This window comes from Pezoporus flaviventris, unplaced genomic scaffold (genome assembly GCF_033815535.1).
Source record: "Pezoporus flaviventris isolate CSIRO_AGI_PZ_B2104156 unplaced genomic scaffold, CSIRO_AGI_Pfla_v1 ptg000036l, whole genome shotgun sequence".
In the NCBI taxonomy this organism is placed as follows: Eukaryota; Metazoa; Chordata; class Aves; order Psittaciformes; family Psittacidae; genus Pezoporus; species Pezoporus flaviventris.
Genome location: NW_026892584.1, coordinates 27,111,392 through 27,138,528, shown reverse-complemented (window position 1 = coordinate 27,138,528; position 27,137 = coordinate 27,111,392). Strand labels below are relative to the sequence as shown.

General features: G+C 44.5%; 1 protein-coding gene across 1 annotated transcript; it reads right to left on the bottom strand.

Moving 5' to 3' along the window:
* Window positions 1-5,612: 5,612 nt before the first annotated feature.
* LRRC74A (leucine rich repeat containing 74A) lies at window positions 5,613-26,748 on the bottom strand. The gene is given in 15 exon segments (XM_061463639.1): window positions 5,613-5,818; window positions 7,079-7,164; window positions 7,772-7,879; window positions 9,942-9,978; window positions 9,980-10,077; window positions 15,713-15,808; window positions 17,386-17,580; window positions 17,915-18,000; window positions 19,972-20,053; window positions 20,827-20,876; window positions 21,886-21,982; window positions 22,706-22,813; window positions 23,446-23,621; window positions 24,865-24,975; window positions 26,617-26,748. Coding segments are annotated over 15 exon segments (1,461 nt in total). The 5' UTR covers window positions 26,711-26,748; the 3' UTR covers window positions 5,613-5,781.
* Window positions 26,749-27,137: the final 389 nt, after the last annotated feature.

Here is a 27,137-nt window from a genome sequence, read left to right as displayed (position 1 = left end):
CTGCTTGTATGCAACCCAAGAGCTTCATGTCACTCCTGACCCGCGGTGGCATTCAGTGTCACTGGTAATTGTTACTTCCTTACACAGCAAACAAAAATTCCTGCTGCACCAGCACAGTCACCTGCTGTGGTTTACTCAGGGGGAAAGGAGCTGGCAGCGATGGCCTAGCTGATGCAAGCAGGATCCATGCTGCTGTGTGCTTTTTGGGGTGGTCAGGGACATTCAGAATCTTTCAGAGTGAACATCAGCCAGTTTTCCTCTCCCATGTGAGTACATCCCACACTAAACATGGGAACTGTCTACCTGACAGCCTTGTGGAAGGAGGTAAATTGGGAGTGCTTGTAGGTGTGGGACTGTACAGGAGAGGTGTCTATTCACCCTCCAGGCCAGCTGGAAGGGTGGCTGGAAGGGTTTAGGAGTGGGGAGTGGGAACTGGCCTCTGCCCAGGGTCTGTAACGGCACAAACCAACATCCTGAGCTTTCTGCAGATGGCTTCCTCTGCACTGAACACCAAGAGCTTGTGAAGTGAAAGGAGGTAAATGCCATTTGGAGAAGAGGAGGATTTTTTTGCCTTGTTGCAGGCAGGACCAGCTGCGTTCCAAACCCGTGACTGCAGCAGCCATGACCCCTCTGAAGGGAAATCTGAGTTCGCAAGCAGTTGTGCTGGGGAGGGCTGCGCTCTCACATTTCTCTGTTTTGTTTTGGAGCCTCTGATAAAGTAGTGGGCTCGCTTTTTCCTTCCCCTCCCCCCCCCCCCCTTTTCTTCTGAGCGTATTTCCACAGCCTCAAGGAAGGAATTAAAAAAAAACCAACAAAACCAACAAGGGTTCTGGAATGGGAACAAGTATGTTTCAAATTACAGAAAGGATGTGAAAGGTTCAAGAATTCGAGCCCTGGCTCCGCCTGTGTCTGTCTCCACCCCCCCTAGAGAGCAGCTCGCATTGTGGCTTTTCCACTGCGCCGCACGATACCGTGGCACCGGGCCCGGGGCGAGCCGGTGCCCTCCGGAGCCGTGCGGCGCCCGGCTGGGTCCTCGGGGGTCTCCACTAGCCTCTTCCCAGCGCGCAGGCCCTTCTTAGTTTTGTGCTTGGGGTTTTTGTCTCCTTGTCTGTGTGTATGTGTGTGTGCGCAGTTTTCCCTTCCACTGGCGAAGCTCCATCCCAGGAACGTGGGGAGGAGCCACTTGTGAGAGCGGAGCGCCCTCTGCTCGGTGGGAAGGGAGGAAGGGCAAGCAAAGGGGTCGCTGTAGGGCGGAGAGGCAAGTTTCTTGCAGCTGCTGCTAAGGCGTAGGTCCTCCATAGACACTTGAACGCTGAGGTAAGCCAGTGAGCGGTGACTCGAGGGGAGGCTGGTAGCCACGCTGTGAGTTGCACAACAGCGGTAAGGCTGTTGTGCAGCGGATTCTAACTGCCCTTCTTGGGCTCCTCAGCACGTGTACCCACTGTGACTGGCTCCCATATCAACTCCACAAAGATATACAGAGAAACCACTGGCAAAGAGGACTTATGAAATGGCTTGGGAGATCATGACAGGATCTGGTCTCAGTCCGTTATGGAGGACCATATCCTAGATACCTGCTCCATCATGTAACTGCTTTATCCTACGACCCCAAATGCAAACATAGACCATCAGGGAATGCACATACTTAATTTCCTGGGAGGAGGATCCTGTGAATAGAGTTATATGGCTGGACATTATTTCCTGGTCCTTCTGTGGCATGACTAGATACCCCCTTCCCGTAAGCCTGTGACAGCTAATAGCATGTCAGTAGAGGAAACAAGGTCCTCATGAAGTGTCTGGAACAGAGAAGGGCACCCAAGCAGTCTATCCAGCCTGTAGTGTGTGTCTGGCTGCCATCTCAGCAGCCTGCAAGAAAGAGGATGGCAAGGAATGAACTCTGTGTTGATTGTATTCTTCTAGCCAAATTCAAAATGCAATCCTTTAGCTGAGCTCTCTGCATTAAGAAACTATGAAATAGCTTCAGTATTGTGGATAGATAAGGAGTCACCCACATGAGAAGAAAACAATTATAACATGTTTGAGAACTGAGATGTCCATACCTTTTCAGTATCTTGTTAAAGCCATCAGCATCAGTCAATTGACCCAAATCTGCTGCATCATGCTAAAAAAGTTACATTTTGTCCTTGCAAACTTTCACTCAGTCATTTCTATAGATTTTTCAACGTTGATGTGACAGATCCAGGTGAGGTTTTACTCAGTGCATGAATGGACAGGGGACTTAAGCATCTCAATACATTGTGCTTGGCATGCTCCCAGTCCCATGATGCTGGGTTTCATGCATAGCTGCAGGGTATCCCTTGGCATAAGGTGTATGTCCACTGATATACACTGAACACCTTTTGATATACTCATTATATATGGATGGGAGGCCACTGGAACAAAGAACTACTGATAGTAAGTTTGAAAGATGAAGATTAGTATCAGTGTACCCACTTCGGCAGCCCATGAGATTTCTCCTTTGAAAGTAAAGCCAAAAACCTTTAGGCCAGTTCAGCTAGACAGATCAAAGATCTTCAACATGAACAAGCAGAGATGGTTTGGCATATAATGTTAGTCTTTATACTTGCTCTGAGATTTCCAGAGATTCTGACTAACGATGTCTTTTTTATGTAATGGTATGTTGTGCTAAGTGTTGCAGTAGTGCCTAGGAAATCAGTCTGAATTGGGTCTCATTCTGCTGGATGAGATCCACAACAGAAAGATGATTTCCCCTGTAAGAGATCCAAAGGTTTGTCTGAACTAGCTGACACATTAAATACTCTGGTGTGCATGCTGTGCTTGCAAAACATGTTACTTAAAGAGTGTTATTTTCTTTGTAATATTGAGGAGATCTGACAATGTCACTTGGCTGTGTCACTCTCACAAGCCGTGGAAGATACAGAGATTATGTTTAACCAGCTTTCTGCACTGTCTAATTTTGTGCTGGCAGGCTGGATTCCTGAGGTATGTTAGATGAGTCTCAGAGCTGCCTTAATTTATGCTGGCCAAACTGTTTCCTTCTGCACCATTTCACAGGTGCAGGATCAGCAGAGTAATTCATGTTCCACTCCCCGACTGCCCCTGCTCAGTATCTACCACAGTTCATCCCTGAATTCCCAGCGAGGGGACAAATGCTGCCACCAAGCTTAAAAAAGCTTTATTGATCTGAGAGTGGTGCTCAGAGAAACTCTGCAACAACACAAACTGCAGCTACACCCCTCCACCACGCTGCTTGCATGTGAATTTGGAGAATTCAAATTTTCACTAACACCCCCAGCTTTTTGCTAGTGTTTTAGCTGCACCAGGCTCCACAGTACGGCTGCATCTGGTTCCCTCCCAGAGATGCAGTCCCTTCATTTCGTATTTGGCAAAGTAGATAATTTTTATTCATCAAGCCCTTCTGGAGTGGAAATTTGGGCTCAAACTCTTCAGCTGGAAGAAACCATCCAATCTCCCTGTAGATTTTTCCTGGTTTGCAGGTGCAATCTGGCTGCCATGTCATTGGTGAGTCTGGGGTTTCAGTGCACTCAAATAAATAAAACCCTCACCTGCCACAGCTGGTACCCATCTCTATTTGATTATGTTGTTTTCTCTCAGAAGATTTTTGATGACTGTAGCTAATCTAGAATTTTAAGGGTGAAAATTGGACAGATCAGTTTAGTTGGGTAGCTGATTCTGTGCAAACCTAAGCGGAATAGTAATGCATGACTAATGCACAACAGCACTCGGCATGAGATAAAGATGCATGTGTAACATATGCAACATAAACCCAACGCACTGTGGGAAGACATGACAAAGATGTTTAACAGAGCTACTTCTCCGCTTCAAAAGTGCACCCTTGCCTGCAGAACACACACAGCAGTGCAATGACAGCAAAGCACGACCTTCGTGCTCTTCCGTCAGGTGCCCGGGGTCCCACTGTTCTCCCTTCCATGTTTTCCAGTCTGGAAACAAGTGAGAAACTTCTCATCTCTGATCCAGCTTAACTGACCATAGAGCATCTGCCTGCTGCTAAGACAAGAGTCTCATTTTTGAGGAACATATGTGAGCTGTAAATCTCTCTCTGTCAGTAACACTAGTTGCCAGTCAAGCAAAGAAAAAACCAAACTCCAAAAGCCTCTAATTTTTTTTTTTTTGGTGTAAATATAAAGTAATTCGTTATTCCCATCTCCCCGGCCTCAGTGCCCAGCCTGCACATGTTGGTATTTCCACTGTATGCCTGTTAAGATGAGAAAGAAGATGTAAAACGGGATCCATTTGGCTGACGGGGAGAGACGGACATTGCCGGTGCCTGGCCAGCACTTGGTCAACAGGGGGTCTGACCCCTCAGGGGCGGGGCGGGGCGGGGCCGGCGCGCTCTCCCGCCACTACCGGTGCTGGCCTGACACCTAGCGGCCGGCCATGGCACCGCACGGTGGTCGGAGTAGCGCTGGAGTTAAAAGCATGTCCCTCCTAGGAGTAAATGAGCTCGAATTTCAAGGTGATGGGCATGGCGCTCAGCAGAAAAGGTTTGGTATGCGCTTCTATGAGGAACAGTCAAGAAACGCTAAAATTCCTAAAATTACGTGTAAGGATTAAGAAAGGAACAGAAAACCCCACAGCAAAATACCCCTGCATTTGCAAAGTACCCACAGCTCAGATGCTCTCTGCTGCTCTGATTCTTCATCTCAAACCCCACATATTCCATGGGTGAAGGGGCACTGACCACAGTCACAAGTAAAGTCTGGAAGAGGCCCAAGCATTAGAGGATGTAGACCTGCTGGCTTAATGAGTTGAAGCCTACTAACATGACTACTGAGCAATCATACCAATGCTATCATGTCAACAGCCATGCTGACTTTCTGATGGGCCACTGGAGTCACCTGAACTCTAATTCAAAGGTTTCTTTTTTTTTCCATGTGGGAATTCCGCTGGGAAAGAGAGACTTACCAAATGGTAACAACCTTCTTCTTTTCCTTTCCACAGATGGCTGGTCTTCCCAAAGTGGCCAACATTTTCGAGTTCTCAAAGGTTCTTGGTATATAGTCTATGTTGGCAGTTGCTCACACGGCAAAATGTACTAGCTGTGGATCTGCTTGTCCATATTTGCATTTTCTAAATTCTGTTTATTTATAACTATGAATTTATGCAAACCTTTCATTCCTTCTTAGGAGTTGTTGAAATAGAGACCTTTATTTTTAATGCTGTTTTTAAAAAAGCTGTTCAGTATCTAAGCTATTTAAAATCTTTTATGGCTTCCATCCTTCTAGCATAATTTTTTCCAATGGAGATATTAAATAAAATTCCTCTTACCCATAACTTTTCAAGCAACATGAGCTGTAGTTTCCCATTAATTAATTAATTTTTTCTCCTCTTGCAAAGGTCCCTGTATCAGAACGCTGAGTCTGGTAGGGGGTGTCTACAGGGCACTTGCTTCAGTCTTTGTCCATGTGCTGTCCCTCAAAAGGGGATAACAACAATACATGAATGTCTTAATTTCCCAGTTCCCACGTTTTGTTTCCATCTTTGCCAACAGATTCAGCATTGTCAGCATACAGAGCAAGACATATTTGGTAACGAGGTCCAAAGGACCAATCTTAACCAAAAGGACCAGACTGACTAGGCACTTGCTATGTATTAGAACCTAAACTTTATTTCTACATGCAATAACTTGGACTATCAGAATTCCACAGTGTTAGGCATCCCCAAGCACAGGGTGACTCTGAGCTTTTTTCCAGTGTTTCTCATACAATATTTCATTGCCTGACCTGCCTCCTGGCTTCACTCTTACAGCTCTTTCTTCTATTCCCCTTCCACAGGCTTCTGCTCTTTGAAGTGACTGATTGAAAAGGAGGTGAACAAGTGTTAGTCTAGTAAAATTAACCTTCCCTGTCAGGTATCTTAAGTTGCTGAGGGGCCCTTGAGGGAACAGCCTGAGTGGGAACAGTAAGGACAGCAAAAGTCACAACTCTTTTGATTTTTGTCTACAAGGTGAGTATTACCACTACGAAACATGTTACAGTCCTAAAATGCATTATGAAGCTAGATATGGAGTAGATATCTCTATTTTTTTCCTCACGTGTCAACTCAGCATATTAATGGCACCAAATGAAGTATTTGCTAGCCATTCAGTTTCAACAGTTCATAATCTGCTTACTACTTAACCACAGTTCTGTAATCTGTGCCTAAAGTACTTGGGAACTCCATGTAACCTCTGATTCAAGATTAACCAGGCTAAGGCTGCTCTAGCATTTGAGCATGGATGCTTTTAGTATGGCACCAGTATATGTGAAGGAATAAAGATTGGACCTAACAAAGTAACTTGCTTCTTTTTGAAAACATTAGGAGGCTAAGAGGGGGAGAGATTTACAAAACTGACCTATTGCTTCTAGCGTTAAAACTAGACTACAGCGTATATTTAAACCCATCAGTACGTGCTGAGGGATAGGAATATTTGGGCACGATGAATAGGACTTTCAGCTGATGAGTCACATGTCAGAACTGACTGAAAATCCAGGGGGAATTTCAGTCCAATGACAAGCAATTTAGCCTGCAGCAACTGACAACCTCTGAGGAGTTTGCTGCTGACTGCTCAGGCTCTCAGAACTTGGACGTGATTGCTACAGGCACTAAAGAAGAGGCACTTTCAAGAGAATGAAAAGTTCTGTAGCTTGAAGGTGGGTTTCCAGGGAAAACTAGGTCTCCTAAGAAGAAGGATCAGAGAGAAGGAAAAAACCCAGAAGTCCCTGAGGTTGGAGGAAAAAGTCTGAACGCACATGTGCTGTCTTTGCAGATCTTAACCCTGGCTTCCAGGGAGGACAGTTGAGCTGATTCTTCCCTCAAAGGGTTATAAGAATGAATGAAAACACCATTTAGCTCTGAGATCCCTGAACTCTCACAGCAAGTTTATCAAACAGAATAAGACTGACTTCTAGTTTGGCTCAACAGAGCTTCTAAGCTCACAAGGTATTTTTTCGTCTACCATCTACTGGCCCAAAACATATATCCCTGCACCTCCTAATGTGAATAAGGTTGTGTTTATTTGGTGCTAAACCAAATTGAAAGACAAGTAGGACAGTAAGTGGAGTCACTCACTCACCTGTAGTCCACAACCCCTGTCCGATTCCGGTCTAGCTTGTTCACTATTTCCCCAATTTGGATGCAATCCATTGGGATGCTTGGATGCTAAGAGGAGAAATGTTAGCAAACCTGAGTATTTCTAAGCAGAAAAATCCTCCATATCAGGATGGGGCCTGGCCATCTTTTAATAGTGATCAGATAGCTTGATTCATGGAGGAAGGAATGGAAAAATTCCAGAGTGGTGGTGGTGAGGCGGTTTCACTCTTTTAGGATTAAAACTGGATTTTTTTTTTGTTCTCCATTTCTTGTAAAAGAGCATCATGGCTGGCTGACTATTGCTACTCACCCCAAGTACATTGGTGGTTTTAATAGGAAGAGAACTATCTCCTCAGTGCATAGACTGAAGGGTTTAGGTGCCTCTTTTTCACTTTCCCATAGCAGTAAGACTAAGTATCTATCAAGATCCTGTATGTCCTGTAAAAACAGTGGGGCTCTATGATATTCTGAAGTTGATCCATTATCACTGATGCCATCTGCAGTATTTATTTGGTGTCACAGCATTTCTGTTGCTCTCATTCAGGACTCTACTTTTATGGTGGTTGAATTTAGCCTTTTAGCCTGAACAATGTCAGCAGCAAGGCTGCAGCAGAGAGGTGTCCCTAGAGTCATGCTGTTCCAGAAGAGCATTCTGGCAGTGCTTTCAGAGACATACCTGCATCATTGCTCTCCGGAAGGCAGCCACAGGGATCTTCATGTTTCCTTCCTCTTCAATCTTCCCAAAAAAGTCCCAAAGTGGTAGGTTGTGTTCTTTCAAGTAGTTCTAAGAGAAGCAAGGATAAAACATGGGCATAACCAAGAAGCAGCTGCAAATACCTGCTTCCACTCTCCCCTTATTCTTCCATCTGTCACCTTGCCTTTACTCATCCTGCCACTGAGATATACGAGTCCTTCACTCCTTGTGCAGCCACTCTATTGTCAGAACAAAATCCTTTTGTTCAGGTTTGTTTAAGCACTCTACAGACAGATAGGAAAAGCCTCACGCTCACAGGCCCTTGTTCTCATGGGTGACTTCAACCACCCTGACATCTGTTGGAATGATGGTACGGCCCAGCACAAGCAATCCAGGAGGTTCCTCGATTATGTGGAAGACAACTTCCTTCTGCAAGTAACAGAGGAGCTGACAAGGAGAGGTGCCATGCTTGACCTCGTGCTCACCAACAGGGAAGGGCTTGTTGGAAATGTGAAGCTCCAGGGCAGCCTTGATGCAGTGATCACAAAGATGGTTGAATTTGAGATCCTCAGGACAGTGAGAAGAGCATGCAGCAAGCTCACTGCCCTGGACTTCAAAAGAGCAACTTTGGCCTCTTCAGGAACCTTCTTAGTAAGGTTCCATGCGATATAGCCCTAGAGGGCAGGGGAGGCCCAAGACTCTTGGTTGATATTCAAGGATCTCCTGCTACAAGCTCAGGAGTGTTGCATCCCAACTAGAAGGAAGTGCAGCAGGAGGGCCAGGAGACCTCCTTGGATGGATAAGGAGCTCCTGAGGAAAATTCAAATGAAAAAGGAGGCTTATAAAAAGTGAAAGCAAGGACAGGCGACCTGGGAAGAATACAGGGATGTTGTTCGGGAAGCTAGGGACCAGGTTAGTAAAGCTAAGGCCCAGTTAGAATTAAACTTGGCTAGGGATGTTAAAGATAACAGGAAGGGATTCTATAGGTACATAGCAAATAAAAAAACAGACTATGGACAACATAGGTCCCCTCAGGAAGCTCTCGGGAGAACTGGCTACACAGGATTTGGAGAAAGCTGAGGTTCTGAATGACTTCTTTGCCTCAGTCTTCCCTGGCAAAGGCTCTGACCGCACCACCCAAGTCTTGGAAGGCAGACACAGGGACTGTGAGAATGAAGACCTTGCGCCCACTGTAGGAGAGGATCTGGTTCGAGACCATCTTAAGAACCTGAACATGCACAAGTCCATGGGACCTGATGAAATCCATCCGTCAGGAGCTGACGAATGAAGTTGCTAAGCCACTGTCCATCATATTTGAGAAATCATGGCAATCAGTTTAGTTTAGTTGCTCTTCTCTGAATTCCTGTCTGTTTGAATGAGGACACAGCCATAACGGCTGTTAAAAACTTCAGAGCATGCTACAGTGAGCATCACTAGCTGTGAAGCACAGCAGTACTGTCTGATGTGAGCCAGTAGCCCAAGATTTTACTTAAGCTCGTCCAAATCCATATCTATAGCAAAGTCTCATTCAATTAGCTGAAAATCTGCACAGCTGCTAAGAAATACAGTGAAGCTGGTAGTGCAAAAGTGTTATTCGACTCGCAGTGCTCAAGTGCTTGTGTTACCTTCCGCCAAGGAGGACAGCACCATCTGCTGCTATCCATAGAAATTACAGACTTTGAAAAGCTAAGTAATTTCTGTTTAGGACACTATTTGCTTGTAATGCCATTTCCTACTTATATGAAGCACATTAATTTTGATGCTAAAGCACAACTGTCAGTGAAGAGTTCTAGGAAAGTCAGCTATTATGGTGAGCTTGTGATGAGGGTAGACATTCATTTAGATCATTTGGACCAATCAGGTTTTTTTACAGAGCAAGCAAACATCTATTCAGATTCTTTTTTTTCCCCCCAGTGGTATCAGGTCCCAAGGCATTAGATTCTCCTGAAAATCAAAGGGTTTGCTTAATAGGTTTGTGTGGACTGGGATATGTGGATACTGTGGCAGTCTTTGTGAATATACTTTTTTGAGTGAACTTGGCTGAATTTCCCGCTTGGAAGAAAGCTTGCCACTTGCAACCTCCATCCCTCCAAGTGCTTGGATCATGTGTACTGTGAACAGAGGAGCTATGGACCCACATTCAGTAGCCCACCTGAATAATTTTCATGGGATTTGGATGCTGCTGTGATGATACAGCCTTCGACCTCTCCATAGATGACATTTAGTTCAGGACGTATTTGATACATCAAATCCAGCAATCTGATGAAAGTTTTGTTCACCAACACATTCTGGTACATAGGAGGAAGGAAAGTGCAGTCAGTGTGGACACCCAAAGAACAACAAAGACTTGTTTGCATTCAGGAAATCCATCTAATCTCAACGTTAATCATTCTCTCCTAAGGGTGGTACCTTATCCTATTTCCACTCTTCACTTGCAGGAATCCCATGAAGGCTAGGGGAAATCCCATGGGCAAGGCTGTTTGAAGGTAAAGGGGCCCAAGATAGTTGATTGGCATTCAAGGATTGCTTTTTCCGAGCTCAAGATCAGAGCATCCCGACACGTAGGAAGAGGGCCAGGAGACCTGCGTGGCTAAATAGGGAATTGCTGGTTATGCTCAAGTGGAAGAGGAGAGTTTGCAGGTCATGGAAGGAGGGGCTGGCCACTTGGGAGGAATATAATGCTGCTGCTAGAGGATGTAGGAAGGCAGCTAGGATGACTAAGGCCTCCTTAGAATTAAACCTGGCGAGAAGGGTCAAGGACAGCAAAAAGAGCTTTTGCAAATACATGGCAGACAAAACTAACACCAGAGGCAATGTACGCCCACTGATGAACGGGATGGGTGCCCTGATGACAGAAGATACAGAGATGGCAGAGTTACTGAATGCCTTCTTTGTCTCTGTCTACTCTGCTGCAGGCAGTCCTGAAGAGCCCTGTACCCCTGAGACCTTAGATGAAGTCAGGTCAACGGAGCGGTTTGCCTTAGTCGATGAGGAATGGGTTAGAGACCAGTTGAGCAATCTGGACATCCATAAATCCATGGGTCCAGATGGGATGCACCCACGGGTGCTGAGGGAACTAGCGGAAGCTGTTGCTAGACCACTCTCCATCATCTTTACCAAGTCTTGGCAAATGGGAGAGGTGCCTGAGGACTGGAGGAAAGCAAATGTCACTCCAGTCTTCAAAAAGGGCAAGAAGGAGGACCCGGGTAACTATAGACCGGTCAGCCTCACCTCCATCCCTGGGAAAGTGATGGAACACCTTATCCTTGGTGCCATCTTAAGGCATATCAAGGATAAGAAGGTTATGAGGGGCAGTCAACATGGCTTCACCAGGGGGAAATCATGCTTGACCAATCTCTTAGCCTTTTATGAGGAAATAACACGGTGGATGGATGATGGCAGAGCAGTGGATGTGGTCTACCTTGACTTCAGCAAAGCATTTGACACAGTCTCCCACAGCATCCTCACAGCTAAAATGAGGAAGTGTGGTCTGGATGATCAGGTAGTGAGGTGGACTGCGAACTGGCTGAAGGAGAGAAGCCAGAGAGTTGTGGTCTATGGGGCGGAGTCTAGTTGGAGGCCTGTAACTAGTGGAGTGCCTCAAGGGTCAGTACTGGGACCAGTATTATTTAATATATTCATCAATGATTTAGACGAGGGAATTGAGTGTACTATCAGCAAGTTTGCTGATGACACTAAGCTGGGAGGAGTGGCTGACACGCCAGAAGGCTGTGCTGCCATCCAGCGAGACCTGGACAGGCTGGAGAGTTGGGCAGGGAATAACTTGTTGAAATATAACAAGGGAAAGTGTAGAGTCCTGCATCTGGGCAGGAACAACCCCAGGTTCCAGTATAGGTTGGGGAACGACCTGTTAGAGAGCAGTGTAGGGGAGAGGGACCTGGGGGTCCTAGTGGACGACAGGATGACCATGAGCCAACACTGTGCCCTTGTGGCCAAGAAGGCCAATGGCATCCTGGGGTGTATTTGAAGGGGGGTGGTTAGTAGGTCGAGAGAGGTCCTCCTTCCCCTCTACTCTGCCCTGGTGAGACCCCATCTGGAATACTGTGTCCAGTTCTGGGCCCCTCAGTTCAAGAAGGACAGGGACCTGCTGGAGAGAGTCCAGCGCAGGGCAACGAAGATGATTAAGGGAGTGGAGCATCTCCCTTATGAGGAAAGACTGAGGGAGCTGGGTCTCTATAGTTTAGAGAAGAGGAGACTGAGGGGTGACCTTATTAGTGTCTATAAATATATAAAGGGGGAGTGTCACGAGGATGGAGCCAGGCTCTACTCAGTGGCAAACAATGATAGGACAAGGGGTAATGGGTACAAACTGGAACACAAGAGGTTCCACTTAAACTTGAGAAGAAACTTCTTCTCAGTGAGGGTGACGGAACACTGGAACAGGCTGCCCAGGGAGGTTGTGGAGTCTCCTTCCCTGGAGACATTCAAAACCCGCCTGGACACATTCCTGTGTAACATTATCTAGGTGTTCCTGCTCCGGCAGGGGGATTGGACTAGATGATCTTTTGAGGTCCCTTCCAATCTCTAGCATACTGTGATACTGTGATACTGTGAAGGTCTGGCCATAAATTAGAGTTCTTCTTTCTCTTTTCCCATGTCTGAGACAGAAAAGGGTCTACCGATTTATGTAGAAATTAGCTTAATGTTAGGTAGATGTTGATCAGGTAAATGTCTACATATTAGGTGATTCAAGTGATTCATGTTTATCTCTGAGACAGTTCTAGATAGATCTCTTCTCCATTTGGTTAAGATGACCCCAACCATCCAATCGTTAGAAGGATTAGTACCTCCAGCAATGTAGCTTTATAGTCCAGAGAAGAAAGGTGCACCTATCTGGGAAGGGTCCGAGTGTCTCCAGATAAGAACAACTTTTGGTAAAGCTCTGTTTCATTTTGTAACCCTAATAGGAAGCTCCCATCAGCAGTACAAGACCTGAAGTTTGTTTTTTTCCCAAAGAATTTCAAGCGGGGTAGTGACAGCTCAGCATTTCAGAACTTCCACTGTGAGTTTTCTGGTTTAGCACTTCCAGAATGGCCAGCAGCACAGTGTCCTGATTTAGGGTTATGGGATATTACAAAGTAAGCTATCAATGCAAATATTATTGATGTCAGTGTAATTTATTCTTCTAAATTTCAGTTCTGATAAATTTGCCTTTGCCTTATCTTTTAAAAACATGATTATGGTCAGTTCATACTCCTTATGACAGAGGAATTTTTCCTGTATTGTATTAGTTATATACTTAATTGGTGGAAATTTCAAGCTCAGGAAATTCATGAAAGCTTCTGTTTTCTGTCATTGCAGGAGGTTCTCAAGGCATCAAGCGCTGTTATTATTTTTCCCAAAGTTTATTTACAAAGTCTCCCAATGCATTCTTACAGCTTCTTTTTAGGAGCTAAAGATCCACGGTTCTTAAGATCTATCTAGAAGCTGATGATCTACTGTGCAGTGAGCTCTTGATTGTTACTACTCAAAGACAGTCTTAAATGAATCTGGGTCTGGCTGGCTTTACTAGCTTTCATTCAGCACCAACAGCTTTATGCAGTGACTCTCTGAAGGAGCCATTCAGACATCCTTGCACTGTGCGCACTAGCAGAGTATCCTAGTCCTGGGAACGCAGCCTAAGAGAGCCCAAGATGGCCCTGCTAGCTGCCAGCTCTCCCCAAGGCTTGCCAGCCTGGGCTTGACCCCATGAGAAAGCCAATGGACTGCCAGCATGGCCTTAGAAGCAGCACAGCCAAAGCACTGTGGCCTAACAACCCGTGCTGGGGTTGGGTGGCACCAGGGGGGAGCCAGCTTGTGCATTCCAGCATGTTTGACACAGCCAGGCCACAGGCCAGAAAAACAGCCTGTGGGCAGCTGAAAAGAGACAACTTTCTCTTTTGTACTGTGATGGTGAAGATGGGCATGTGCTGGCTGTTCTGGCTTCTATAAAATGTTTGATAGCATCTGCAAGTTGAAACCTATAGAGAGTAGATTATGTGGGGGACAGTCATGCTTAGAAATGTTGTTAGAAGCAATAAACTGCTGTAAAAAATGTGGTTTTCTATTGTGTTGCCTTTGCTAGTGCTGTCAAACCCATGCAAGGTTTTCTAGATATGATCCTTGTTTCAAATTCCTCTTACAGACACACTGTACTAATACAGAATTATTCATTCCTTAAAAGTCAAAATAAGCATTTAGCACTGGGAAAGGTGCAGAAGAGGCTTTTGTTTGTCTTCACTTAAGTTTCCTATAAAATATTAAAACCTTTACTAATTTCTTAAAGGTTTAAGACATCATAAGATCTTTGGAGCTGTATATTTGCAAATGCTCTGAATTGAAATGCAAGACTGCCTACATTAGAGGTGAAATGAAGTCTGTCAGACAGATTAAGCATTTGCTTAGAAGCATTTGATTGGGATACTGAAATGTCATTGCAAATTTATGCCATTGACCATTTATCTTGTGAAATGCCAGGTAATCTAGACTTTTTGAAGGGTATGGTGAAGAGAGCATCTTATAACCCTAAAAAGCTGAAATTCATAGTGAGATTTAGTTTGGATTGGAGATTCCTAATGTTAATTAACTCCTTGCCTCAAAATTTCTCAAATTTGTCTCCTTTTAAATAAATGCATTTCAGTAATTAATTTATCAGAATTTAGCTAAAATCTGTTACTCTTCATGAACTGTTGATGTTATTAGTAGTAAAACTAGCATAACCACGTATACTGCAATGAAGTCCTATACCCGCACACAGCCTGTTTTATTTTTCCTTTGCAGAATGAGGCCTGCCTCCTTGCAGACTTGGCAAGTAATTCCCTTTGATCTTAATTTATGCAGGAAATATTGTCTGCCCTAGAGGGACGCCTGTTCTTCAGATGATCTCTGTTGAAGGCTCTCGATACTCTCAGGAAGGATCACAGATGAATATTATGGATTCTGCTTTGGTTTCTTTCTTTAATGCAGTTACTACAGGACAAAGAAACAACCCATTATGTGAGTCATCAAAACTGCCCATGAACTTGTTTTTTTTAGCTTGTTTCAAGCGTTAATGTATTATTTATGTTGTGAGTCCTAAACCCAATCTTTGTGCAAACGCTCTTTCCTTTAGTCACGGTGTTCTCAAAGGTGGATGGAGGGTCCTGAAGCCCCCAGTACCTTCTGTAACTGCTCCCATGAGGCACCAATGAATGGATGGGAGGGCCAGGAGTGGCCTGAGGTGTGCCCAGGTCTCTCCCCAGTGTTGGTCTGCAGTGCAACTCTCATTCTCACTTAGGAGCTCAGAAGCATTTCTGGGTATCCCATTTTAGAAGCAGCACTTGAGGTTACAACAGTACATGTCGTGTTCCTGACTTGCAATGGAATAGTATATTAAGATTTGGCCTCTTTGACTTTTTTACTTTTTTTTTTTTCCACACCTGCCTTTTAATGTGTTTGGGTTTGTTTTGTTTTGTTTCAATTCGGGTTTTTTTTGGTGTTTGCTTTATTTCTTTTAATAAAATTGCTTTGCTTTCAATGCCTTGAAGCATCCATTTTCTTCTATTCCTCATACATACTGACAGGGTATCAAAGCACTTCACAGTATCTAGCATGTTAGGCTACCCTGGGGGGGAAACAGATCAGGGGATGAAGAGAACTCATCCTCCAGTGGGAATTCATTCCTTGTTCTACTATTGCAAAACAGAAGGCAGTGAAATGTGGTGATACAATAAGCACCTCTTTCCAGAGCTGTACCAAAGCCCTGTAATTTCCACATGGCTCCCTAGAAGGGCTGTCAAATATTAGCCCCTTTTTTTTTAATAGCTGTGTCTAAATGAAACGAACAGCAAGTCTCCAAACAGTTTTGGAAGGGGGCAGGTCTGTGATCCACCCAGTTCCTAAGAATGTATAGTCTTGGAGGCTTTCCAGCACATAAGCTCTTACTGAAATGTTGATCTCCTCCATGATGGATTTGGAGTTCTTTCTGATAAATAAGACTAGCGCAGTAGCACCTTCCATGGTCAGGGTATTACCAGCCATCTGTGGAAGAAGGGACAGAGATTCAGACATATTACTAATGAAAGCTTCTGCGTGGCAGAAGGCATGCTGTAACCTCAAGGATGACCCCTTCTTCCTATTCTTCAGCAGGGCTGTAGCATAACTGTGGTCCTCTTAGATGGGTTTGTCTGTTATCTCACCAACTCATATCTGTCCCACAAAACTTTGGAGTGCAACTTCCCCGTGCTTCTGTCTCCTTGTGCAAAGTTCCACATATCAGGTCTCTTACTTCTGTCACACAGGGGTATGTGATGTTTAGTCGTATGAGGGGAGAGGCTGAGGCAGTGGGCTGCATTTGAATATGTGCTTGCTAGTAGGGTCCCTCTGGATGAGGGTATGCCTCTCAGGACATTCCCATACCTTGGCTCCTTTTGGCAGCACAGCAGATCAAAACCCAAGCTGATAAGCTGCATCTGGCCTATAAGGTCTAGCTATCTGGTGTTACGGGGTTGGCATTGCCATGGGCATCTCTTGGTGTGTGAACATCACCTCTCACCTGCCTTGGACTTCATGTGCAGTCCCCAATCCCGCTATTTGAAAGAAAACCTTCTTGAGTAACACTGGCTAGCTGAGGACATGTCCTTCTTTATGTCCTTTGTGTTGTTAGCTCCTAAGCCAATCTGTGCAGCTACATAGAGAGAGTAATGCCTTGGTGTGAGCTAGTGACCCTGCCTCAAGCCAGGTTAAGAGCAAAGCAGACAGAGACATTTATTTACATAATCTAAACCAGCAGTCCCAAAGACTGGTGTGTTTGCAGTGAATTACAACGACAGGGGTGTCCAAAGACAGGCCTACAGCTTTAAACATGCATACTGTCATTTGCATGCTCTCAAGATGGTGGAATTAAATCTAGGTGAGAATCATAAGCAAGCTGACTTTTCTAAACTGAATTTCTGGAGAATTACCTTAGCTTGAGAAGACCTTAATCTCTGAAGCCATCTTGAGTGCTCATTCAGTTTTGCCTTTTGATGATCATTTATCCATAGCTTACTAGAAGGCAGTTTTGGCTTTGCTTTTCCAGGACTTGATAGTACTCCTCTCCTTTAGGTAGTGCGATGGCATTGCTCTGACATAGCAATGACAGTTTATCCTGTGTTTGAATAAATTTTTAGCAAAGAACACACTGAGAAAGGCACACTCTTGCCCACCTACAAACTTCAGTGTGAACCTTTGCCTTAGGTTGAAATTCATGTTACATGTACATATGTACTTTCACAACTACATTTACTGTACATATGCATGATCTGAATGCAGATCAGGTTTTCTGGTAGACATGTTGAATGCCTAGGTTCTCACTTGACTGAGACTAGACATGTCAAACACTTAGGGGTGATAATGGGTGTGGGGTTATGGGGGATTTTTTGAGGAAACAGTGCAGTTTAGTTGCCTGAGAAGAAATAAATGAGATAGTATTTCCTTCTGCTCTGCTCACATTCAACCCAGAGCAATACTCATTTCTTCCAGTTCTAGCTCAGTCACCTCTGTCTTCTGTCCCTCCTGTCTCAGATCTTTCTACTCTCTCTGCTTATTCCTTGAGCTCTGTCTGAGCTTTATTTTACCTTCAGGATTCTGAGTTTTTTATTGGCTTCAAGGGTCCTGCAGAGCTTCTTGGCTCCCTCATTGTTGATCTGATTGTTGCTGATGTCCAGGTGAACCAGCACGTCACTGACTTTGAGAACATCTGCTAGGGCATTTGCTCCCTCGTTGCCAATGCCATTCCAAGAGAGGTTGAGTATTTTCAGTGCACCATTGCCCTTCAAGGAGAGAAGAGGGATCTTAGGTACTGCATGCCCATCTTCCGTATCACTCTACCCTTTCTTGCTTGGCGGAGACATGAGCACCCTCAAGTCACACCCAGACAGCTCCCAGTGGATCCAGCGTTTCTGCAATGTCAGCAGGGTGTCCATCCAGTACGTAAGTCACCAGCCCTACTGACTGGCTTAGTCTTACTTGTGGAGCTGACTGCCATGTTCAGTAGGAAGAGCCTTGCTAGAGCTACTGAATCCTGCTCAGACTTCAGGGATGCAAGTGCCCAACCAGTGTTTCAACCAGTTCCTGGTAATAATCACTGTGAAGGGGCATTCCTACCCTGAGACCTTTTCCCAGTGCTACTGCCCCCTTCCTTCTCAAGTAATTCCAGCTCAGGTCCAGAATCTCCAGTTTTGAGTTGCTGCCTAGAAGAGAGAGAAACTGAGATGTTAGCTTGTGAAGAGTGGTCTCGACACAGCTGCTGAATCACTTAGGGACTAAAAGAAAATTTGCTGGGGGCTCAGCAACAGCTTTCTGTCCTGGTTTCATCTGGGATAGAGTTAATTTTCTGTATAGTGCATCCCTGTTGTTTATTGTTTGCTTTTTCCCTTTCCCCTTTTGGTTTTTGTACTCTCTCCCCTTGCTATTTCCATTATCATTATTATTAGTAGTAGTACTAGTATGAGTTTTATATTGTACTTTAGTTATTGTACTGTTCTTATCTCAACCCATGGGATTTACATTCTTTCGATTCTCCTCCCTATCCCATGCTGTGGGGGAGGAAGGGATGTGAGTGAGCAGCTGTGTGGTGCTGAGTTACCGTCTGGGTTTAAATCACACCTTCATTGACTGCAGGAACATGTACCTACAGAGTCTTTGCTGTCCACAGCACCCAAAGAACAGAGAATGGGCTGTTGATCAGCAGCAGAAAGGGAATACGTTTTTTTTTTTCTGGCTTAATCGAAGAATAAGTTGTGAAGGAGGAAGATAGAGGGAGGATTTCTTATATTAATAGACACTATCTGTTTTTCCTACTCAAGAAAAATGCTGGATTCTCCTTGCCACAGCTAAAATATCAAGACTCACTCTGCATATGTTTGATTAGCAGAAGAGGGGACTTCAGCTTCATATGATAGCTATGCTCAGCTGTGTATGTGCCAGTGCAAATTCACATGCATAGCACACCTCACAATGTAAGTTCTACTTAGAGAAGGGTATGTGTGAATTCATTTGTGTCTACTGTGACACTGGGAAGGGTAGGACTTGCCACCAACACTTGCTTTTTCTTCTCAAAGAGAATTTCTCATCCAGATTTTCCATGGATGGGAGGTTGTATGGAGGCAGATGGTGAGTTTAGCTGACTTAAAAATACTCTTTTGAGAAACAAAACAGAAAAGTAGCAGATTCTGCAGTAATCTCTGCTGTTCCTGCCTCAAGTGAGCTGGAAGGAGAGAAGAGCTTTAACACCTTTAATTTTGGAGTGGCTTTTTTCTGGATTAGGACAGTTGCAAGTTTTAGTACTGATCTCTGTGTCGCCTGCAGGCTTGTCCAAGCCAGGGGACAGAGTGCCTTGTCCTCACTGCAGTTTTAATTGATCCATCTTTTAAAGACATGGACTGTAATTAGAAAGAAGTACATATCAGGGGAAGTACTGAAGCAGAAGAAGGAATTATTTAATTAAACTGAAGGTTATCTGTACCCAGATGCTCAAGGAATGAGATGGATGCTCATAGTATACTCTTGAGGTCATGGTGGCAGACGTGTTGGACATACTGAGTGAAGAAGAGCATCAGATGTTCATGCAAATCTTTCCCAGTGCACTAATATCACCTGAGATTACTGAAAGACTGTAACTGTTTTGTTCGCTTTCCCTTTCTAGGGCTACTAGCACACTCTGTATCTCACTTTGCCTGAACAGATGAATTAGGCAGATTAATTTTATTTCTTACTAATCTGTTTCTCTTACTGTTTGCTGTGCAATGGCTCAGACCATTAGAGTTTGGGCTATTTAAGAAAAATGGAAATAACTCCTAAACTTTGTAATCAAAAGGTTAAAACAACAACAGTTCTGATCCTATTTGATTTTAGTAAAATGCAGTTTTCTGCTTTGTACTCCCTGAGGGGCTTCTCTTTCAGCTCCCTTCTCTCAGGCACAGACTCTTCTGTTAGTAGTTCCTCATCCTGCATTTGTGTTCTGATATATTAGTCATAGTTGCTAGAGTCACCTGTGGTGATGAGAGTGAGACTCTGGAGCAGGCAGGAAGCTTTAAATCTGGGCACCCTGTCTTTTGTACTACCCAGATGTCATGGGGCATGTTTGCTGGAGAAAGAAATAAATGTGCTGTGCTGACACCAGCAAGTGCCCCAGTGCCTGTACTCCAGGAGTAATAAATTACCGAGCATCTGTCCCAGGAGCTGTCCTCCCTTCTCAGAGAACTCATTGTGGCTGAGGTCCAGCTCCTTTACTTGGAAATTTTTCTGCAGAGAGACAAATGTGCAGAGACAGTGAGATCTTCCAGCCAGCTGCAACCAGATACCACCCCAAGACTTTCACATAAGGATGAAACAGAGGGATATCAGACACACTGAAATCTTCAGTGCATGGGAGATAATCAGCACGGCACTGTGCCTCAAATCAAACCTTTGTCAGGCATATAACATCACAGTGATTCTCTTCCCAAAGCAGCAAAAGCAATGGGACTTTGTGTTGTGCGAACTTTCTTCACACAGCTCATGTCTGGCCTGCAACACGCCCTGCAATTCTGTTCTGCCTGTTTCACTTGCATCATTGGATCCTGACCAAGAGTACTTTCTGATACAAGTCAAGGCTTTGCTTCAGGGCAGCTTATGGTGGTGCCAAATCATGCAGAGGCTTTCAGACAGGACCTAATCAAGCATCTTATTTCTACTGGAGAATTGCAAACTGAGATGAAGTTGTGTTTCTTATGCTTCTTGAATTATTTTTGCCACCCAGGTGTTGTTTTGTTCTTGTGTTACAGAGTCCTGATGATTTGTTTCTCAGCTGGACTCACACAGCGTTCCTGAGAAAATGTTAACATAGTTTATCCTGCTCTGTGTCCTCCCAGCTTCTCTCATTTCTGAAGTAAGCATGAAGCACTTAGCAGAATTATGCCAGGAAATCATGTGGGCACTGCCAAGTGAAATCATGCCAGGTAAGTAGCAGCTTCAAGATGAGGAGAATCTGTTACACAGCCAAGGCTGCACATGACCTTGGATTTCAGGTAACTCACCATTAATGCCTCAGAAAAGTACAGTGCACTCTCCTCTCCAAAGTTGTTTCCTGGGGAAGAAAAGTATGTTAGCATTGTTCTGATCTATCCCTTGGTGCTGTGCCAGGGTCTGCAGGAAACTTTGCTTTTAGGTGGACCCTCCAGTTAATCATAGCCCATGTCGGGCTGTAAGGAGTTGTAATGGGTTGACCTTGTCTGAACGCCAGGTGCCCACTAAGTCGCTCTATCACTTCCCTCCTCAGCAGGATTGGGAGGAAGGGGGAGAAAGTGAAATGGAAAAGAACTCATAGGTCAAGATAAAGGCAGTTTATAAAGCAAAAGCAAAGGCCATGTGTGGAAGCAAAGGAAAACAAAAAATTTATTCTCTACTTCCTATTTAGCAGGTGATGTCCGGCTACTTCCCAGGAATTAGGGCTTCAGTACATGTAGTGGTTGTTCCAGAAGCAAACATCATAATAACAAATGCCCCCCTTCCTCCTCCATTCTCTTAGCTTTTATTGCTGAGCAGATATCATATGGTATGGAATATAACTTTGGTCAGCTTGGGTCAGATGTCCTGGTTGTGTCCCCTCCCAACATCTGCCCACCCCCAGCCCACGGGGTGAGATGGGTGGAATGCTGGAGAGAGCCTTGATCCTGTGCAAGCATTTCTCAGCAGTAGCCAAAACACTGGTGTGTTACCCACACCCTTCTCGCTACCAGTACAAAGCACAGCACTATGAGGGATGCTATGGGAAAAATGAACTCCATTGCAGCCAGACCCAATACAGAAGTTTGTCACTATTCCACTTCATTACATAGAGTAGAATAATACCAAGTTGTGGGAGACATTCCAGCAATTATCTTAGTTTCTTTTCAGAGGTGCTGGAGGTTGAGCAGGCCATTTATTCACATCACTATAAATCTAAACTTCCATTATTACTCTGTGTTTCCATCAGAGTAATAGCTGAGATATTGATTTTGCCCATAGTCTGACTGATATTTGTAAGATGAGAGACTGGAATTAAAAGATGTTATTTCACTTTCCCTGCCATCACTTTTTGGGTACATACAGCCTACCTGAGAGCAGAATAGTGTGGAAGAAGGACACATTGTCCAAAAGCAAATTGGCAATGGCTTTAGCTCCTGCTGTGTCTAGGTGGTTATTTGAGATATTCTGGAAGGGAAGAAAGGAAGATAAGAAGGATGAGTCCAAAGAATGAGTGATCTTTATTGTCTTATTGCCCAAGATATCAAGTGAAGAAGACAAACATATGGGAAATGCCAGGCAGCCAGTAATTAACATGTGTGTTATAGGTGTGTTTAATCCTGCATGCTTCCTAACAGGAATAAAGCCCTAGAGCCATCGGTTTACACATGCATCTTTGTCTTCAGTGAACCAAGAGGCGTGTGGCCAATAATTTTTCTTCCAGTGTAACACATATTCCATGGTCTATCAAAATGCATTTTGTATACCCCTGTTTCAGATCGAAGGAACATTCCTACCAGTTCATATCTGAAAGTTTTGCATTATTCCCTTAATCTAGTTAGAAAAGTTTCCCATGTCATATTGGAGAATGAAAGTTCCTGACCAAAACATACTTTCTGTTGGCTAAGCCTGAACTATGGTCATTATGGTAATTATTGTCACGTCTGCTAATGAAGAGAACAGTTCCAGACTCACTAGGCTGTCATCACATGCATACTCCTGCTTTTCAGAAACTTGTACTTTTTAAAAATAGAGCAGCATAAAATATCATAAAACGTTCAGAATGTGAATGTTTTTGCATGAGAACAAAGGTCATTTGGTTAAAATTGTAAAGAAATTAATCTGTTTTCTTTCAGATGATTGAACTTAGTGAGCAATAATTTTGGACTCAAACTATGTCAGATTGGGTACCAGTTCTTGAAGAGTGGAATTCTCTCATAGCATCTCTGCAATGCATATGGCTCCTTCTGCCAGCATGCAGTTGTCTTCCAACTCTAGATGGGTGACAGTTTCACTGGACTGGGAAAACACAAAAGTAAACAAAGACACACACAAAATTGCTGAAAAGTTAAGGAAGGGGATAGTTCTTTTAGTTCAACAGGCACTGGACATTTCCTCCAAACCTCAGAAAGCATTGCAGGCCCTGGGCAGGACAGTGATGAGGGGATGTGACAGAGATATGGCAGTAGGAATTGACATACAAAAAAGATGCTTTCCTGGAGAAGTTTTGAGTGGGTAGGACTTTCCATTGCTTTTTGCCAGCCTGAAGACCCAGGTTCAGATCCAAGCTCCAATTCAGGCATCTTGGACTTGTCCATTGGTGAGTGTAGCAGAACCCATAGTGGGGGATACCAGTCCCTACAGCCCTACCTCTAGCCCTGTAGGGGTTAGGAGCACTGGGGACTTGTGTCCCATGGAAAAGCAGTAGTTTGCTTTCGGGAGTAACTAACTCCAGCAAAGGCCAGCAGTTGCCACACAAGACTTTCCTGTGCAGGGGATTAGAAATATTAGGGATGCTCAGAGCTCCTGTGGGGAAGATACATGACTTTTTCTCCCACAGTGTGTACTCAGTGATGGCTTCCAGGCCTGAGAGAGGCCTAAAATGCCTATTGTTCTTGAGAACAGTGGGCTCACTCTTGATGACTACTTACCATGAGAGAAATAGCAATGGCTTTGACACCTTTGGGTCCTAAACCGTAGTGGTTCAGGTTTATATAAGACTTGGCCATGTTCTGAATAAAGTACGAGACAGGCACCACCTCCATCAGCTTGCATGCTTCCAAGTACAGCTGTGTGCCTGTAGTACCCACAAAGGCTTTCTGAGGATCTATGGAGAAAAAGTATTTGATGAGTGGTGCCTTCTTTTAAAGAAAATAAGTAACTGAATTACTTATTAAGTAATTAAGTACTCAGTAGAATTAAGTAAGACTATGCAACAACAGTAGGGTTTTACTCTTAAAGGATCATTTTCCCCTGGTTCTCCCAATCCCTTTATTCCAGACCTCCAAGAGTTAATGTATCCTACTTGCTTCTCCACTTGGCATCCAGCGACTTGCTGCAGCTTCTCACCAGTCTGCAATGTGACTAAACCTTTCTTGGTGTAATTGAGAATCCTTGACATCAGGCAAAAACATTTTTATCTTTTTTTTTTTCCTGCTCTTAACTGAAGCACACAGCTGATGTTGCCATCAGAGCCAGGGCAGCTCAGAACATTTTGGCTCACAACCAGCAGAAAGAATCCTAGCATTTGCATCTTGGCCATTGGGTGTTGTTGACACAGCTGCAGTGAGACATATCAGTCCAGCTGGCAGCTGTATTTCCACAAAAACCTGTCATTTAGAATTCCTTCATCAACCCCCGTACTTAGAGCTCATATTTCTCCATGTTGTTATGTGCATTCAGTGGTCTGACCTCAAGACAAATTCCCCTCTCATCAAAGCCATTTTCCAGTTCAGTCTGAGGCCTCTAACAAAACGGTATTGTTCTTGCATTCTTACAGGTTTTGATTTTCCTTCCATTTATAACAAGCTAAGAAGTTCTCATCCTAAATTATGGGCAAATCTTACTGTTACAAAAATGAGTGCAAGACTTGTTTAGCTAAAGGAGTGACTTTGTGAGGCAGAAGATAAAAGGAGAGTCACCAGGAAAGTCTGAGCCAGTTGTGGCAAACCTATGGTACACAGACCTCAATTGCTATGCAGTGTTCCATCAGGAACACACAGAGTTTCAGTCCCATCCCTAGTTTCAGTTAGCTGCTCCTGCTGCCCAGGAGTGGGCTAGGCTGGTCATGTTAGTTAAGGACCAGAGGAGAGAAAAAGGAACAAAGGAATAGCCCTGGTGTATAAAAAGCAACTGAAGGAAGATGCTTGACAGCAAAGGGAGAGCTCTTAGAGGGAAATTCATTCCCTTTGATCTTTATCAGTTGCCTGATTACATGTGGTTTTCAGGACCCTGGCAGGGTTGTGTCCTTGGTCTCCATTTCAGATACATACCAGTTCTGCAGGGAGGTACAGCTCTGACTGTAGGGAAAGAGAACGGTTAGTGAAGGCAGAGGGTCAGAAAACATTCACCTTCAACCTCTAGGTCGGTGTCAGAGCCTTCTGTGGCCTTCTCTGCTGAGGCGTCACCCAGGGACACAGACTCTGGAGACTCACTGATTTCAGATGTCACTTCATTCTGGTCTGCCATGAAACCAAACAGATTCATTTTGCCAGAGGTGTGACTCTCTGAATGTGATAGATCTCCCACTTCACTGCTGTCACTGAAGCCTGTGCCCCTCTTCAACACGCTGCGGATGCATTCCTTCCCCAGCCCTGCTTCGTGCTCACTGCTCCCTGTGCATTGTATGCCTGTGGTGCCGGCCCTAGTGTAGGGATGGGCTCACTCTGGGGCTGCAGATCTGCAGACTGGCCATGACTTGGCACCTTTTGGACAGAGCCCTCCCCAGATTCTGCAGCCCATGTGTGGGGGACTCACAGCTCTCTCACACTAGGTCTTCTTTCCCTCATGAGCTGCCTTTCTCCCCTTTCTCAATTTCTGAGCCTTCCAGCAAAGCAAATTTCCCCTCTCTATCCCATTTCCTCATAAGCCTACAAGCCAAACCTTGCCAGGTCCTCCTTGCTCTCTTGAACTGACTCACACTTCCCCAAGAACAGGCAGGACATTGCTGGCTGACTTTGTGATCAGACTGGGAATGCTTTGTAGCACTCTTCAAGCATGGCAGAAGAGAAAGCATTTGAATGCTAATTGTATATTGGGACTGAGTGTAACCAGACCAACTGGAAGTGATACAGCTTCTCTTGCCTACAGGTCATAATTTATTTTATAGCTAGAGAGGAGAATTTGGAAAATTCCTTTTTAAGAGGAATAAATGCATTTAAAAAAAAAAGTAATTTTGCCAAAATAATTTCTGGCTAATAGCACAATACATATTTTTTTCCTACTCTAAGTCTTAATTTTCATTCCCTATCACTGTTTTACCTTTTTCCCTTACTCCTTATTTCCCTTTAGAGCTCCAAGCTATGGACCTGTAATTTTGTACTCTTCTTCGGTGTAACTTAGCATTGATGTGTGACATGGAGCTTGCAGTTTGGCTGTTCATTCAGTCCTATGTGAGGGAAATGCTGGTCATCTGGCATCCACATCACTCTATTTCGTACAGCCATGCAGCTGCAGATCCTTCATTAAGACCTTTCCCTTCTGCCAGACTTTATTTGTTCAAATAATGGGTTTACTTGCATTACTTTAGTGCAACAGAGTTTTTAAACTTCCTGTTCTGGGGAACAGACTACCTATGCTAAACAAAACCCATCCAGACTGAATCATCCCCTGATAACATGGCTGTCCTGTGTTCAGTATGTCAGCCAGGCCTCCTGCAGTGTGCAGACTGAGCCTTCTGAGGCAGATCCAGGAGTGGTCCCTGCACACCTGTGATGCTGTAGAAATTGGCACTGGTACAGATAATAATATTGTCATTCAAGCAGAAATCTGAAAAGCAATTATTGGTATTAAAACCAATGCAATGGAAAGTGATGGGTCTGGAAACTCCTTTATTGCCTGAAATCTGGTGCTGGCAAGCCCTCTTCTGGTGCATTTTGATTTCTTGAAGCTGCTCCCAGGTGGCAGCTCCCATCTCTGGGCACTGGCATCCTGGATCCCTGTTTGCCACCTTTCTCTTCATTGCTGCCTGGCCTGGGGAAGGGAAAGCTTCCCACCTGGTGATCAGCCTGCTGCAACAGCAGCCCCTCGTGGGTGCTGGTGATTTTAATTTGTCCATTTCTGACTATTTCTCAAGTGAGTTTTCTAGTAACTAAACACCATACCTTCATTCTTCTCAGGCTCATTTTCCATGTCACCACCAGTGAGCGGCAGGTCCATTTGCTTTTCCTCTCCTGTAAATGAAGAGTTCACAGCCATCTCCTAGACCTGTAAGTTCTTTACACCTACATACAAAAGCATAGCCACTTGGCTATGATTAAAACATCTCCAGGAGGAACAGTGCCACTTATAAGATCTGTGTTCTTGATTTATAGTGCTGAAAATCCCATTCCCTGCTTGCCGGGTGTCATGAGAAAGCCCTATTGAGCCTGCAGTCACACTGCCCTGCCCCGTTGTGCCACTACTACACTTCTGTGACCTCACCTGCACCCTCTGACTCCGAGGTGACCTTCTGTGCTGGAAACCCCATTGCTCTGGGATACCATCAGCTCTGATAGCCAAGAACAGCTGTGGTTTTGGCTCAGAATCCCCCAAGACATAGGAGAGAGTCATACCAGGCTGCTGGTAAGAGTTCTCCTTTCCTTTGCGTTCATATTCCAGTTTGTACAATTTCATGAGAAAGCCA